At 40.3% G+C, this 16,003-nt stretch overlaps 1 protein-coding gene across 1 annotated transcript in view; it reads right to left on the bottom strand.

The window, feature by feature from the left end:
* Window positions 1-16,003, bottom strand: part of cps1 (carbamoyl-phosphate synthase 1, mitochondrial) — a 91,646-nt gene that overhangs the window by 66,074 nt on the left and 9,569 nt on the right. The window contains exons 10-20 of the mRNA XM_049593804.1: window positions 14,904-15,045; window positions 14,625-14,702; window positions 11,790-11,888; window positions 10,939-11,034; window positions 9,525-9,714; window positions 9,187-9,344; window positions 8,913-9,041; window positions 6,699-6,843; window positions 4,413-4,623; window positions 2,719-2,917; window positions 2,441-2,617 (exon numbers count right to left, since the gene is read on the bottom strand). Of these exons, the coding sequence (XP_049449761.1) occupies window positions 2,441-2,617; window positions 2,719-2,917; window positions 4,413-4,623; window positions 6,699-6,843; window positions 8,913-9,041; window positions 9,187-9,344; window positions 9,525-9,714; window positions 10,939-11,034; window positions 11,790-11,888; window positions 14,625-14,702; window positions 14,904-15,045 (1,624 nt within the window). The remainder of the gene's footprint in view (window positions 1-2,440; window positions 2,618-2,718; window positions 2,918-4,412; window positions 4,624-6,698; window positions 6,844-8,912; window positions 9,042-9,186; window positions 9,345-9,524; window positions 9,715-10,938; window positions 11,035-11,789; window positions 11,889-14,624; window positions 14,703-14,903; window positions 15,046-16,003) is intronic.

Genomic DNA, 16,003 nt, shown 5'->3' with positions numbered 1-16,003 from the left:
GGGGTCAGAAAACCAGTCAGTATCTGGTGTGACCACCATTTACGTCACGCAGTGCAACACATCTCCTTCGCATAGAGTTGATCAGGTTGTTGATTGTGGCCTGTGGAATGTTGGTCCACTCCTCTTCAATGGCTGTGCGAAGTTGCTGGATATTGGCAGGAACTGGAACACGCTGTTGTATACGCCGATCCAGAGCATCCCAAACATGCTCAGTGGGTGACATCATCATCATGCTGCAACATGAGGTGATGGTCGTGGATGAATGGCACAACAATGGGCCTCAGGATCTCGTCACAGTATCTCTGTGCATTCAAAATGACATCAATAAAATGCACCTGTGTTCGTTGTCCATAACATACGCCTGCCCATACCATAACCCCACCGCCACCATGGGCCACTCGATCCACAACGCTGACATCAGCAAACCGCTCACCCACACGACGCCACACACGCTGTTTGCCATCTGCCCTGAACAGTAAAAACCGGGATTCATCCGTGAAGAGAACACCTCTCCAACGTGCCAGACGCCATCGAATGTGAGCATTTGCCCACTCAAGTCGGTTACGACGATGAACTGCAGTCAGGTCGAGACCCTGATGAGGACGACGAGCACGCAGATGAGCTTCCCTGAGACGGTTTCTGACAGTTTGTGCAGAAAATCTTTGGTTATGCAAACCGATTGTAGCAGCAGCTGTCCGGGTGGCTGGTCTCAGACGATCTTGGAGGTGAACATGCTGGATGTGGAGGTCCTGGGCTGGTGTGGTTACACGTGGGCTGGTGTGGTTACACGTGGTCTGCGGTTGTGAGGCCGGTTGGATGTACTGCCAAACTGTCTGAAACGCCTTTGGAGACGGCTTATGGTAGAGAAATGAACATTCAATTCATGGGCAACAGCTCTGGTGGACATTCCTGCAGTCAGCATGCCAACTGCATGCTCCCTCAAAACTTGTGACATCTGTAGCATTGCGCTGTGTAATAAAACTGAACATTTTAGAGTGGCCTTTTATTGTGGCCAGCCTAAGGCACACCTGTGTAATAATCATGCTGTCTAATCAGCATCTTGATATGCCACACCTGTGAGGTGGGATGGATTATCTCAGCAAAAGAGAAGTGCTCACTCACACAGATTTTAGACATATTTGTGAACAATATTTGTGAGAAATGGTCTTTTGTGTATATAGAAAATGTTTTAGATCTTTAAGTTCAGCTCATGAAAAATGGGAGCAAAAACAAAAGTGTTGCGTTTATATTTTTTGTTCAGCGTACATCTAGCACATCCCTTTGCTTTACAGTTGGTGCTCAGTGGTGCCAATTCAGCAACTTTCTCCCTAGATACAGCGACTTTTTCAGACCATCAGGGAAAGAGCGAGAAATACATTGAAATGTATTATATTGTAACAGAGTGTCTACAGATATAACAAAGCTAAATTTAAGACTTTTTGAGACCTTTTTTCCTCTCCTCTTAGGCCATCTTTATATTTATAAATTATTTATCTTATTTCTCTTATTACTTTACATTTATATTAATTATATTAAAGTTCAAGCAAATTCCCTATTTAAAGACAAGCTTTAAAAAAAAAAAAAATCAATAAATGCATGTTTCCAAAGTCAACGAGTAATTGTCTTAAATAATCATGATCTAAATACTGACCAAAATAATCATGATTATGATTTTTACCATAATTGAGCAGCCCTAACCAAATGAATTGGACCTAAGACGTGCAGGTTTGATTCAAAATCAAACTGGTGGGAGGCTGGCTGAGAGCAAACATGACTGTGCTGACCACTTTAAGGCATTATAGCTAGTGTTTGATTGCTTGAGGATAAGATGTGGATCGTCAATCCATAATGCTGTTGCCATTTTCAATGTTTTCACTCTGTACTGAAGAGGGCAAATATATCTACTGTCTGGACAGCAAGCTCGCACAGTTGGAGGTTTTGACACTGATTGGACCTCGTTCTGCTCTTCTTTCAGCTGGTGATAAAAGCTTGTTGAAGTGCTGAAGCTGTACATGTTTTTGACCTTGCAATAGTTCGTGCAGCGTCTCTGTGTTTGAATGACGGAGCTTGACCCTGTGTCTAGATGCACTTATGAAAGTGCCGTTTCACCTTCATCTGATTCTAAGAGGAAAAAGAAAGGCTCACAGTGCTGTATTGGGCAAGCACAAAAGCAGACACAGTAAATGTATCTTCATATTATGTGATTTGGATTCATCCTTCCCCACATGTTTGAAAGGCCCATTCAGTTACAGTTCAGACTGTATGTGCTTTCCAAGTATTAGGCTCCTGTGCAACTATTTAACTTATAAAAAATTCACATTTTGCTCTGCGTGTCATGTTTTTTTCATGATAATTTAGCTGTAACACTTCAAAATGTGATTTTAATGAGAAAACTGTAGTCGGTGTCATTCATTATTAACGTCAGGAAAGATGAGTGTACCTTGGCGAGGGAGAAGATGCGGGTGATGGAGGGCACAGCCAACTCCTGCTGCAGGTCCTGGGTGTCATCCCAGGCTTTCTTGAGTGGCAGCCGGGGCACAAAGCCATCCACTGATGGATGACACATCCTCAGGGCCTTCTGCACGCTCTCCTCAAAGGTCCGGCCAACTGCCATAACCTGAATCCAGAAGAGGGAGATATATGACAGTATAATATGGATGTGTGAGTGAAGAGAACAAGCAAGTGGATGAGTGTATGGAGCCCCACCCCCACCCCCACCTCTCCCACACTCTTCATGGCGCTGCCTATCTCATGAGACATGCCCTGAAAGCGGTCCAGGTCCCAGCGGGGAATCTTGGTGACGATGTAGTCCAGACTGGGCTCAAAGCAGGCAGTGGTCTTTTCCGATACAGCGTTCTTGATCTCCGGTAGGGGAATACCCAAAGCCAGCTTAGCAGCAACAAAAGCTAAAGGATACCTGTGAAACACAGACCAAGGGCAGGGAGTCCAAAATGAACTAGTGGTTGAAGTTTCTGCACCAAATACGCATTACTAGCACAATCACATCAAATCTGTGATGTTGTATTAACTCTATACTTTGTCCTACTGTAAAGCTGTACAGTACTGTACGTCCCCGCCTCACTCCCCACCGCTGTGTACTGCACCCCCAAGAAGAGAACAGGCAGCAGCTAGGGAGACAGATCTTCAGTTGGCAGCTGTAGCTGCTTGAATTTGGCTGGCTCACACCTCCCAGTGCCGAGTATCACAGCAGGCTGGTGGCAAGCAGCAGCTATAGGTTGCTGCGTAATGGCAGCAACAGAAAGTCTGCCGATCCCGCTGAGAGTCTGGGCTGTGCTGGCTGGATTCAGGTTGCTACAGCTGCTTACTGCAGGTCCATCTTTGTCATTGCTGCCCGCTTTCCCCCCTGCGAGGTGGTGTGTAGTGGTGGGGGGTGAGGTGGAGGACACACTGTGATTCAAGGCCCTAGTTAACGTCAGCTACACAAACATGAACATGAAGTCACAGCCATAAGCCTTTAGTTTTAGTTGGCAGAAGGCTAAACTATTAGCAACATTTTTTCTCCATCTCTGAAATGCCTCACCAATATTATGTTTTATTGCATTTACTGTCAGACTATCTTTTAGACTCTCTCTCTGATAAGTCCATCATCCTCTTTAGGGTTGCTTTGCAGTGTAGGCAGTTGTTACCAGTGCTTGAGTATAAATTTTCTTTTCAATACCACAAAATAAAACTGCCTACCCCAGCTAAACAACTGTAGAAATCCATCCTCGAAAGTAAAATCCAACCTATTTATATCTTGTGAAATTATGTTGTGTAGAAAATTGATGCCACTGAGGATATGAGTCCCACTGATGAGATACAAAACATAAACCTCCTCAGGAAACAGCTGTGAGGGAGACACAGTTAGAGTGTCTACAAGATGGATCAGTGAATAACGCTGCAGGAGTGTTTTAAGAGGTGTCTTTGGGCATTTTGATTTTGTTTACCCACAGAAACTTTGATGCTGTTGAATTCCATTGTGAAACACATGAATTTAAGATCACGTAAATCACTTTCTCCACGAAGAACTACAAACCTTTTTACAATTTCAAGTCTGCAGTGGGAGACTGTTTGATAGCCAAGTGATACAGCATTGGTAGATATTCATTTAAAACACTAGCTAAAGAATTCCCCGTCCATGGCACAAGATTTGCTTCCATTTTAGCACCACTGCAGTACAACCACAGTTAGTTTGTGAGAGTCAAACTGCCAAACTGATTTAATGTGGGGGCATTTTTGAAGCCCAGAATCCCTCATCCCTGAGCTCAACTCATCTAATAATTACTCACCATGGGAAAGTCCTTGAAGACCCATGATGCTATATATTGCTTATTGTCTGCTATACATACATACATGTTGCATCACCAGCCTACTAGCAGTGCATTCTTGTTTGTATACATGTATTCTCTCACCCAGTGGCTTTGGATGCCAGAGCGGAGCTTCTGGAGAGCCTGGCGTTAACCTCAATGATGCAGTACTCCAGGGATGACGGGTGTAGGGCATACTGGATGTTGCATTCACCTATGATGCCAAGGTGACGAACCACTTTGATGGCCGTCTCACGGAGCATGTGGTACTCCTCGTTGGACAAGGTCTGACTCGGTGCCACCACTATGGAGTCACCTGAAGAAGAAGGAGAAAAGGAAGAGAAAGAGGAAGGATTTAAATGTTTAAGGCAGCATTAACAGACTCTGACCTTGTTTTTTTTTGGTTACTAAAGCAACAAAAGCCTGTTTCTCACATGGATTTGGATTTAAAAACAGGGATCGGCACATATCCCATGTAAAGCATCTTCACCTGTTTGTTGTAAATGCTTGTCTGAGCAGTTTCCTTTTCTTCTTTGATTTGAAAGGAGCTGTATAGCACATTCAGAGCATGTTTCAGAGTCTGAGGTGGGATGTCTGCACACGGTTCTCAACATGAGGGCGGTTGAGCCAGCAGCTAGCAGCTCATGGTGCTCACAGCACAAACAACATCAACAGTGCTGACAAAACTAACAATGTTAACATGGGGGGGAACTGGTGTGTGGCTGTTATGTTTTCACAACAACACTGTTATCAGCAGTGATCGCCATATGAGCCCAGCGCAGATCAGTGGTGATTAACTAGCCAGGGACACACACACACACACACACAGGGACTCACATGTACGTGCGGCCAGACTGTCTACCACAATACACAGAGAAGCTCGTATTACAACACAAACAGAGGGTAGCCTGACTTCATTATCTGCTTAAGATGTCAATATTACACTATATCTTAACATACTAAATAGAGGTTTGCTGCTACATTAATGCTCTGAATGCTGTGTGCTTAACCTGAAAGAATACACTGTGTATGACTTTATTTACTGAAACATCAAAGCTTGAGTCATCTGAATTAGAATTCTGTGTATGTATAGTCGCTGTACAGTGCTTGAAATCAGTGAAAAACAAACAAAAAAAATCTGCATAAAAAAAAAATTACAACTGGCATTGCAACCTGTAAAATTTGGTTTGCGAAGTTTTAATCCACTGTTATACAGGAGAAGCTCAGGGGTCAAAGATTATCGCGTTTTAGTTAAAACAAAAAAAAACACACTTTTCTGTTTTTCCTTTGGAATTTAAGACCACTCACACCAAACAAATCTGTACCAGAGCTGTTGCGATATACCAGTAGTTAACCTAGATATTTGAAAATTAAGTACTGGTATCATGTTAATAATGTACATATGATAATACTGTGTAAATAATCCAGCACCTTTTGAACCATTTCCATTTCTTTCCATTCTTGCTTTGACTTCCTCCCAATCTGGTTGCCTTGTCATTATCACACATAGTGTTACACATAGTGTAACTGCTCTTTTTGTACACTTTTATACAATTAGTTACAGATTCTCTCTAAACCCTCTACAGTTGTATTTTGAGCATCACTAATTTGCCAAAAAAGGGACAAAATGCACAATAAACAATGTTAAAGGTAAGTGTGACTGATAGCATTTTGTTTTGTTTTCTCCATTTTTTTATTTATTTTTTTACAGATATCACGATATTATCGTTATCATGAATTCTTTTGACCACGATAACTGTATAGTGAAAATCTGATATCATTAAGGGTGTGTATTGGCAAGAATCTAGGGATACGATACATATCGCGATACAGAGGCGACGATTCAATATATTGCAATACTTTAAGCAAAGCGATAAATGATTTTTTTATTTTTCAAAAGAATCTAATTTATGGAAAACTCACGGTATAAAAAACACACCATGCTGCTATTATGCATATAATCTGTGTAAACAGTTTATACTTTTGAGAATCGATACAGTATTGCAAAACGAAATATCGCAATATTTCAACCTATCGATATTTTCTTACACCACTAGATATCAAGCCGGCCCCAGTCTGTACAAGTTGTGGATGTTGGCTTTGAGAACTGAATTAAAGCCACGGGCTTGAGTGGAAACTCAAGTATGAACTCTTGATGCCTTTGTTTCTACAGAAACAAGACGAAGAAATGGCACAAGGACAACAGCTGTCACAAACATCGATACCATCTTGCCAGGTTCACAGTAAATTAGGTCAACATAAACAACAGCAATACAACTGACTCAATCACACTAAAACAAAAGTAAGAACACAATACTGAACCCAGTATCCCACAACAGCGCACAACAGTCTGAAGGTGAACACATCAGTATGTAATGTATGCTTTAGTACCTGTGTGAATGCCCAATGGGTCGAAGTTCTCCATGTTGCAGACGGTGACGCAGTTATCAGCCACGTCTCTCACCACCTCATATTCCACCTCCTTCCAGCCCAGCAAAGACTTCTCCACCAGGATCTGACTGCTCATAGCCAGAGCCTGCAGCACAGTATGCACAGGATATCATCAGGTTAGATGCAGTGTGTCTGTATTAGCCTTTACACAGCTGGTTGACATACTAATATGAAAAGGGGAAAAACATAATTTAAAACAATATCTAGTGGTGGTGATTTTACGCATGTGCTTACCATCTAATAATTCTTCATCATTATATAGCTGCAATGCATATGGGATGTAATGTAAGCACTGCATGTTAACACTTGCAGCTCACACACTGACTGATCTTTCTGAATGCCAACAATGCGACTAACACACATACAATGACAATAAAAACAGATTGGGTGATATATTTTAGCAATTACAACTCATTACTCAAAACTAAGAATCAAATGTAAGTTAATGTGCACTAATTAACGATTTCCTCCAATGTTTTAACACCATAAATTGTCACACAGGCATTTTTTGTGCCTAATTTCCTTTCCAGTGGGAGATACTGTATGTGGCATAACACCCCCATGAATCTTAATGTAAACCCAGTGGTCATCAAAGGAAGGAAACATTTTTGCATATGAGCAGAGTCAAACAGATGGCTGTGCACACAGAGACGGATATCTTTATCATACTGAACTATATAATGCGACTAAGTACACCCACACCGTGAATTACATTCTAAATAATTACCATAAAGTTGAACAAACGCCTCTCACAGTCTCACCGAAAACTGAAACTCTCAACCTCACAGCCACATGTATACTGTGGTGTCTTGTTATCACTGTAATGGACTACATCAGATTACATTAATGTGCCGATACAAGCTTTTTTTTCCAAGAACTTCCAAACCACAGTCTCAACAGAAAAGCTACTTTTTCAGATAAACAATAAATGTGCTTTGTGTTTGTTTGTTTTATTGTTTTAAGTATACTTTATCTGCCAATAGACACGTTTTTCCCTTTAACGTACCATTATGAAGTAAATGTTGATTGCACAGTGTAATGGCTATAGAATGACACCATCTGCGTTTAGATTGGTTCCTTATAAGCCTCGCTTTCACTTTGCAAATTCTGTGTGCCACCGGGTATGAAATCTCCTGGGAAAATGAAAGCTGACCGGCGATCGAGTCAGGCTGGCATCCTGGCACCATTTCTGTCTGCTCTCATGCCTCCATTAGAGAGTCAGTGAATGAATAAACCTATGTTTTGTCCTGTGTTGCAAAGCGATCCGGTTGTCTTTGCAACAGCAGCACCAATAATTATAGCACTTGAAAATGCTAGGGGGAGGAAAGTCGTCTGTTTACACTTTAACTAAAGAAACAAAAAGGTTGCAGCTTCCCTGAATGTCTTTTTACCTACAACACAAGAGAACATATGCAAATCTTTTCCATTTGTTGAGACGTGGACTGCCTGGAACAAAATGTGGTCGCCACATTTTGCACCGGTGCATATGCGAGAGATAGAAATAAACATGCTCTTTTGAGTTGCTGCTGCAGACACAAGGTTAAGGTGAATCATTTTTCATTTCATCTGTATTGTACTGTATGTATTTGATTAGACAAAGACCTTGTGAACTATATCTTTGCTCTACACTTGATACAAAGCTGTAAACAGCCACTGAGCATAACTGGAAAAAAAGAACATTTGCCATTGAAATTTCCAAATGAAACAAAAAAAATACTTTTAAATACAAAATGAAGAGAGCAGCAGAACCTAAAGCATAAAATAAAAAGTATGCACTGATCTAAAACAGTCTGGCACAGACCGTTCATTTTGCAGCCTGTGATCACAGATTATAACCAATTCGGCTGTCAGACATAGTGCTGGATACCGGACGAGCACAAAAGAATGTTGCTAAGCAACAGCAAACTATTCCCTTCTTGGCAGAGCACCAAAGAAACATATCTAAACAATTTCAAAGCTTTTATCTTTGTGCAGGTTAATGCTGTAAACATGGGATGGAACTACAAAAGTTTGTCAGTGGACGTCTGGGTAAAAATGCTTTAATTACTGATTTGATCTGCATCATCAATCACATGTAAAGAACAGAGATTACACAGAATAACAGTTATAATTGTGCCCAGATGCCTCCACCATCCCTACACCATTTATGCTGACCTTGTGGGCAGTTTCCTCCAGCCTTTCTTTATTGGCACACAGACCAGATCCCAGACCTCCAAGGGCATAGGCCGACCGTAACATCACTGGGTAGCCGATCTGCTCTGCCGCTTTCAAGGCATCAGATACCTGAGAGATGCACACAGATATTATACCGTAATCCCCCGTGCTTGACCATTTACTAAAAATACAGAATACATCAACACTGTATCATGCAATATGGATATATAATTTGTCTCAGAGGGAGATTTATTTCTTGTTATTGGATCCTTACAGACGCCACAGCAAAACTAGGTGCAATCTTCTCATTGATCTCCATCAGTTTGTCAGCAAAAAGCTGCCTGTCCTCTGTGGCCATGATCGACTCCACCGGGGTTCCCAGGACCTTCACACCGTACTGCTCCAGGACACCACGCTGGAATAATTCAACTCCTGAACACAGCACCAATCCACACAGATGCATGGTTAAGCAATCTAAAAAATATATAAACTCATCCATAAAGTTAGTGAGATGTCTTACTGAGTCATTTCCAACCCTGTCAGTGTGTGTCTTGCACAGAACACAAAATTAGCAGTCCCATACACTGACGCAAACAGGTGCACACATCTCACCGCAGTTGAGTGCAGTCTGTCCACCCATGGAGAGCAGGATGCCATCTGGACGCTCGGTCTTGATGACTTCAGTTACGAACTCTGGCGTGACGGGCAGGAAGTAGACTGAGTCGGCCTGCTTGGTGCCCACTTCATTGGTCTGGACCGAGGCGATGTTTGGGTTCATGAGCACGGTCTTCAGGTTCTCCTCCTACAGCAACACGTCCACAAGGTTAATTATTGTTTATTTAAAAGTAACCCACGGCATGATGATCAGTTTTCATTCTCACATTTACAACAGCTGTGTCTTTCAATGTAAATGTGCTACTGTGGTTTTTCAGCATGCCATTTATTTCTGTAGGTTAAAATGCAACCTTTGACAACAGACCTTTTTCACAGTAGACATCTGTATCAATTACTCACCTCATGTTATTTTGAATTTGTGAAGAAAACCTCATGCCTCCATGCTTAATGAAGAATACAAAAACGGAGTGATGAGCTGGAGTAAAAGTGTGTGTATGAACTCTATTCAATGGATTGCATGAGCAGAGTTCAAGGGGGCGGGCTTCCCCAGGCGCACTTCTTGTACGCCCAGTGTTTAAAATTGTAAGGTTTCGGCAAAAACGCATGTGTTTGGGAAGAACCGAGCATATGACTGGATAAATGAGGCTTAGATTATACGGCACGAGTTGTGTGAGAGTTTCTTAATAGATAGATAGTTTTGATAGAATTTTGCTGTTGTTAAATATGGCCCCCTTTTACTCCTCAATTTCTCCAGAATAATCACCGTTTTTAGATTCTTCGTTCACTGTTTAGACGTGGGAAAAAGTTTTCTTCAGTAATTCAACATTACATGGGGTGAGTAATTGACACACAACTGATCATTTGGAGGGTGAAATATTCTTTTGACTATGGCTACGTTCTATTCAAGTGTCCCAGTGACAGTGAGCCAACGTGCACAATATCAGGACATTGAAACCAAAGCAGCTAAATGGGATTCAATCTCCTTAATTTCATTATTCACACCTACTGCAACATGTGAAAATGTTCTCTGTGAAAATGGCTTATTAATTCCATGGGAACTAAAATGGGTACCATACAGTTTGTACACCAAATTATTCAAGTTTTTTATGTATAAAATGTCATCTGAAGGTTTTCAAACCCTCTATTTTAAATGTTAAAGAATTTATTTTTGTAATTTCCGACAAATTCTTTGAAAAGACCATCAAAACAAACTCAGCCGTCAGACTCACGTAACACCAAACCTGTTAATTTTCACACACATACATCTTTTTAAAAAGGGTCAAACATAAACTGTTTGATTTTTAAAACCAGTTATTTTCTGAAACAGCTGGCACTGAAAGCAGTAAATTGTATAATATATTTTTTGGGAACTTTTCGGCCAGACATTAACATCTAACTTGTTTCCTCTTACCTTCATGGCCTTGACGGCCTGAGATCCAGAGTAGTCAAACTCTCCAGCCTGCCCGATAGACAGACCACCAGAACCCAGTACAAGAACCTTTGACACCTGCGTTTACACAAATACACACACAATACACACAGTATTTAACAGCATGCAATATGAGCAGCATGAAACTCTATTTGCAAGGAAACATAAATATATTAAAAGCTGGAGTGTGGAACTTTTGTCTCCCCCCTCTGGCACTGAGAATAATTACACAAAGACTGTCAATGCATGCTTAGGTGAGCTCACTGCATCTACCCCGCCCCCAGGAGTGCTCTCTTTAAGTTTTTAGTTTTTTTATTTTAATCACCTCCTTGAAAGCCGAGGTTCTTTTTCATCTAGAGCATCCACTCCAGTTACTTTTCTTGAACACTTCTTACGCTGCTTCATCACTTCGGTTTCTCCCCTCTTCCTTTTTTTATAATCATTTTTTAATTTCAAAAAATTATTTAAATCTTTACTTTATGTCAACATACATATTGTTAAAAGAAAACGTCAGAACCACACACACACACACACACACACACACACACAGACGAAGCGTTGAGATAATAAAACAAAAAGCAGAAAATGAAACTAATCAAACATAAAATAAGTAAATTAATCACTCCCTCCTTTTAGCTCTGGCTGGTTGACATGAAACGCATCATTATAATGATGTTAAACAGTTTACTTACCAACCTGTGAAATACTACATCCTGGCATGTCCTTGTACAGTTACCTATTTATATAACCTTCACACCCTGAGACAGTTAATCCTGAACACACCTAAAAATCACGTTGTTTATAAAACCTAAACCTGCTGAGCCTGTGTGTACCTGGGCTCTAGGCGGAGTGTCTGGCTTCTTCGGCATTACTGAAAATATATTGGTATCTTTTCCTTTCTTGATCAGGGACATGAAGGCATCAAAGAGGTACTGTGGACACAAAGAAAAATACCAACATAAAGACAGTTTGAATAGTACATTTATTAGGAGGAACCTAAGTTTAAGTGTTTGTTACCCTCCTGCGAATATTGAACTAACATTTTCCACTACTTTATGCAGTGAAAACACGGTGGTGTTTTAGAAAGACCAAGCTTTGCCTGAGGTTACAAGGTTTGGGATGGAACAGATTTCCCTAAGCCGACTGTTTCCTGAGGTTACTTTCGTTTACTTGTACGTGGACGAGCAAAAACCATGAGGAAACTTTCAGATCAGACTGTTCTTTCCTAAAAAGAGGTTGTCTGCATTAAAATGTACAGAGAAAGTACAGAGGAAAATAATGACATTAATTTTATCAATCAAATTAGTTTAAATAAACAAACTAAACTAGAATTACTGCCTCCCCTTCTGGTCCTGAGTTATCGTGCTGAATAATGGTTAGAAAGTAGTTTTTGCAGAATATCATGATGTCACAATGAAGCTGATGTTTGACCTTGTGGATATAAAGACATCTGTGCTAAATTTTGTCATAATTAGTGTATGAATTGAGAAATGAAAAAGTGTTTTGTGAGGTCACAGTAACCTCTGAGCATCAAAATCTAATCAGTTCATTGTTGAGTCCAAGTGGACATTGGTGCCACAGAAATTGCCTCAAGGGGCTCTTGGGAAAAATGCGATGGACGGACAACTAACAGGCTGTCTACAGGTGTCAGACAGTCCAAATGAATGCTTTTAAGACCCATTCAAGACACATTTAACCAACTTTAGGACAGATTTTTGGACCAATCATTTTTTACTTATTAAAACATCCCAAGTAAGCATTAAGGGTAAGTAGTATATATATGTGGTCTTGTGCAGAGTTCAGTGTTACGTAGGAAAATGGTGAGTCAATCTACATTTTGCCAACAGGTAAGTCCAAGTATGAAGTAAAATGACAGTATTATGGGTTTTTTGTAAGACTGTAACATTAGAAATGTGGACTATTACATAGAAAGGCTTCACTCATATCCATTTTTTAATTTCTTTTGTGAAAATATGAAATTAGACCTCACAAATTCAAATTCAAGACTATTTAATGCCTTTTAAAGCCTTACTGTAACATTGAATTTAAGACATTTTAAAACTTTTTAATGACCTGTAGACACCCTAACTAAACATAATGCTGCTGGCCACAACCTGTCACTGGCACAGAGGCATAAAAACATTTGTGTTACTTGTACATTGCTTTACCCTTTGAAACCTGGTGTGACATTACTTTTCCTGTGCTGCTTTCAGACCCATTTTGCAAGTACTTAAACCCCTGAACCTTGACAGCAAACTGGTGTGATGTCTTTAGAAAAATGAGCAACTTGGTAAGAAATGTCCCACAAATGCAAGAAAAGAGATTTAAATACAGTAAATTGAAAATCAAAATTAAATTGATTTAGAAAGTTATTAAAAAATAGGATAAAAAAGAAAAAGCTAGGGGAGAACAATATTTAAAATTATTATTAATATTATTATTAGTATTATCATCATCATCATTATTATTATTATTATTATTATTATTATTATTATTATTATTATTTCATTTTAAAATTATGTTACATAATTCTGATAATTCTGAAGCACTCTTCTCAGGTCATGTCCTTGTTTGTTTGTTGTCAACTTTCTTCCTGTCTTTCCTTCTCTTTTTACTAATGTCCTGCAAATTTTCATCATTCTTCTTTCGTTGCCTTCTTGCGATGTTTCTAAAAGAAATCAAGCCAATTTGCTCAGGTTTCAAAGGGTTAATTGATTTTTCTTACTCATATACACTGGGACGGCCACAGGCTGCATACAACAGCTTTTTTTGAGATCCTACTTGGTTTAAATTTTAGAAAAGTAGAGTGGAAAAATACTCCTTATTTCAAAAAAGAGCCAACCAATGATAAAAGGTAAATGCTGTGTTTGAGATTACAAATGTGACAACACCAAGTTCCTGAAACTGCCAATGTAACCGGAGCTGTATGTATACTGTAAAGTAGTTAAATTATCTAGTATTTTCAGTATATAAATAATCACTAGCATCAGTTACAACAGTCACAAGTTGAAATGTGCCTCTAGTGGTAATTTTGGTAATTGCAGCTGCCTGTTTGTTTGCACACACGCATACTGTCACCTTTTTTGTTTTAAATAGAAGGTTAAAGAGTCATCAGATTTTTAAAGAAATGCATTAAAACATATTACACTTGCATGACATTCTAAACACATAACATGCTTGTCATGTGCACAGTGCAAAATTTATGCGATGCCTCCAAATGTCAAACACAGGGGGGAAGCAAGAATTCTCCAGCAGAGCTGTCAACTGCATGTTTTGGTAGAGAAGACAGGTTTTATTATTCTGCCTTAATACGACAGAGGTTACAACATATTTTGACCAGGACTTGAACCGCAGCCCTCGCCTGTCATGTGGGAGACAAGAGCTGCAGCACAGAGTCATCAGCGCTTTATTGTAGGGAAGGGGACAGGCAGCTGTGGCCCTGATGTACCACATATGATCACATCTCTCATTGTCAGTGATCACTGCGTATATATTTCTTTACTTTTTACCACTATGTCTGGAAAACATACAATATACATAGAAATGAATGACCACTTCAGTTAGACAAATCTTGTTTTAGTGGTAGAGGAGCATCCTGTGAAGATACCTTTACTTCTTAACTTTAGTATAGCATTCAGGTATGCAGCACTATCAAAGTCTTTAATTACCTCTGTGTCAGTGGGACCACCTTTAGCCTCCGGGTGGAACTGGGCCGTGAAAACAGGCTTAGTGTTGTGCATGATGCCCTGAAAAATATGCAGAGTTGATACAAGAAACCTGAAATCCAGCCAACAGTATTTTGCATTTCATTTGTTCGCATTTCAGAAACAGGTGAGTCTGTTTTTGTAAGGTGTTATTCTAGAGGCCAAGGTCTGTGGACAGCAGAAACTGGTGCTTTTTATCCACAAAAATATCAAAACGCCCTGTTGTCTTTGAGTGAAATCAACCTCATTGGTGCCATCGTTGGCGTTGATGAAAAGCGGGCTCCACCCTGGGGGCAGGGACTGGCTGTCGATACCGTAGCCGTGGTTCTGTGCTGTAATGAAGGCCTGACCCGTCATCACATTCAGCACTGGCTGGTTCTGGCCCCTGGGGAGTCACAGATATGCAGAGAACACAGTAATTTATGCTTATTTATCCCCTGCACATGCATGTGGATGCATGCAGTTGACAGGATACACAGTCCTATTCCACTGAACCAAGATATGCTGCAATGTGCCAACAAAAGCAGAGAAGAAGAATGCACGCAAGTAAACATGGCTGTAAACAATGCTGGATTTAAAATATGTTGACTTTGCAAATGTTTTATAAGGAAGGAAATGCACTTGACACATTCGTGACACTTCAGGACACACCATGCGTTCTGGTGAATAACAATCTTACTATATAATGACGAAAACTCTGTGGGTGTGTCTGTTCCACGTTTTTCCTCCTCACTGACTTGGTCAATCCATGTGAAATTTGGCACAGTGGTAGAGGGTCATGGGAGGATGCGAATGAATCAATATTACATCAACTGGCCAAAGGGAGGCGCTATAGCAACCGATTGAAACTGCAAACTTTGAATGGGCATATCTCATGCCCCGTATGTCGTAGAGACATGAAACTTTGCACAGAGATGCCTCTCCTCATGAGGACCAAATCTGCCTCAAGAACCCATAATTTCTGGTTATATAGATTTTCCGCCATTTTGAATTTTTTGAAAAACACTTAAAATCGATCTCTTCCTAGGAAGTTTGACCGATCTGCATGAAACTCGGTGAACAAAATCTAGGGACCAATATCTAAAGTTCCCTCTTGGCAAAAGTTGGAAAACTTACTAAAACTGAGCTTCTATAAGGCAATGAATATTGCGGAGGGCGTGGCTCATCACATAAAGGCGTAAAACATCTCAAGGGTTTCACCGATCACCACGCAACTTTGTAGGCATATGACGACACATAATCTGAGGGGACCCCTCCATTATTGACCCCATCAAACAAAATGGGGGTGCTAGAGAGCTAATTTCTTATCTAAGCCTAACCACCATATCGATTTTCACTAAACT

The sequence above is a fragment of the Epinephelus fuscoguttatus genome, linkage group LG13, assembly GCF_011397635.1.
Source record: "Epinephelus fuscoguttatus linkage group LG13, E.fuscoguttatus.final_Chr_v1".
NCBI lineage: Eukaryota > Metazoa > Chordata > Actinopteri > Perciformes > Serranidae > Epinephelus > Epinephelus fuscoguttatus.
The sequence above is the reverse complement of the archived record's forward strand: the minus strand, read 5'-3'. Positions and strand labels throughout refer to the sequence as shown.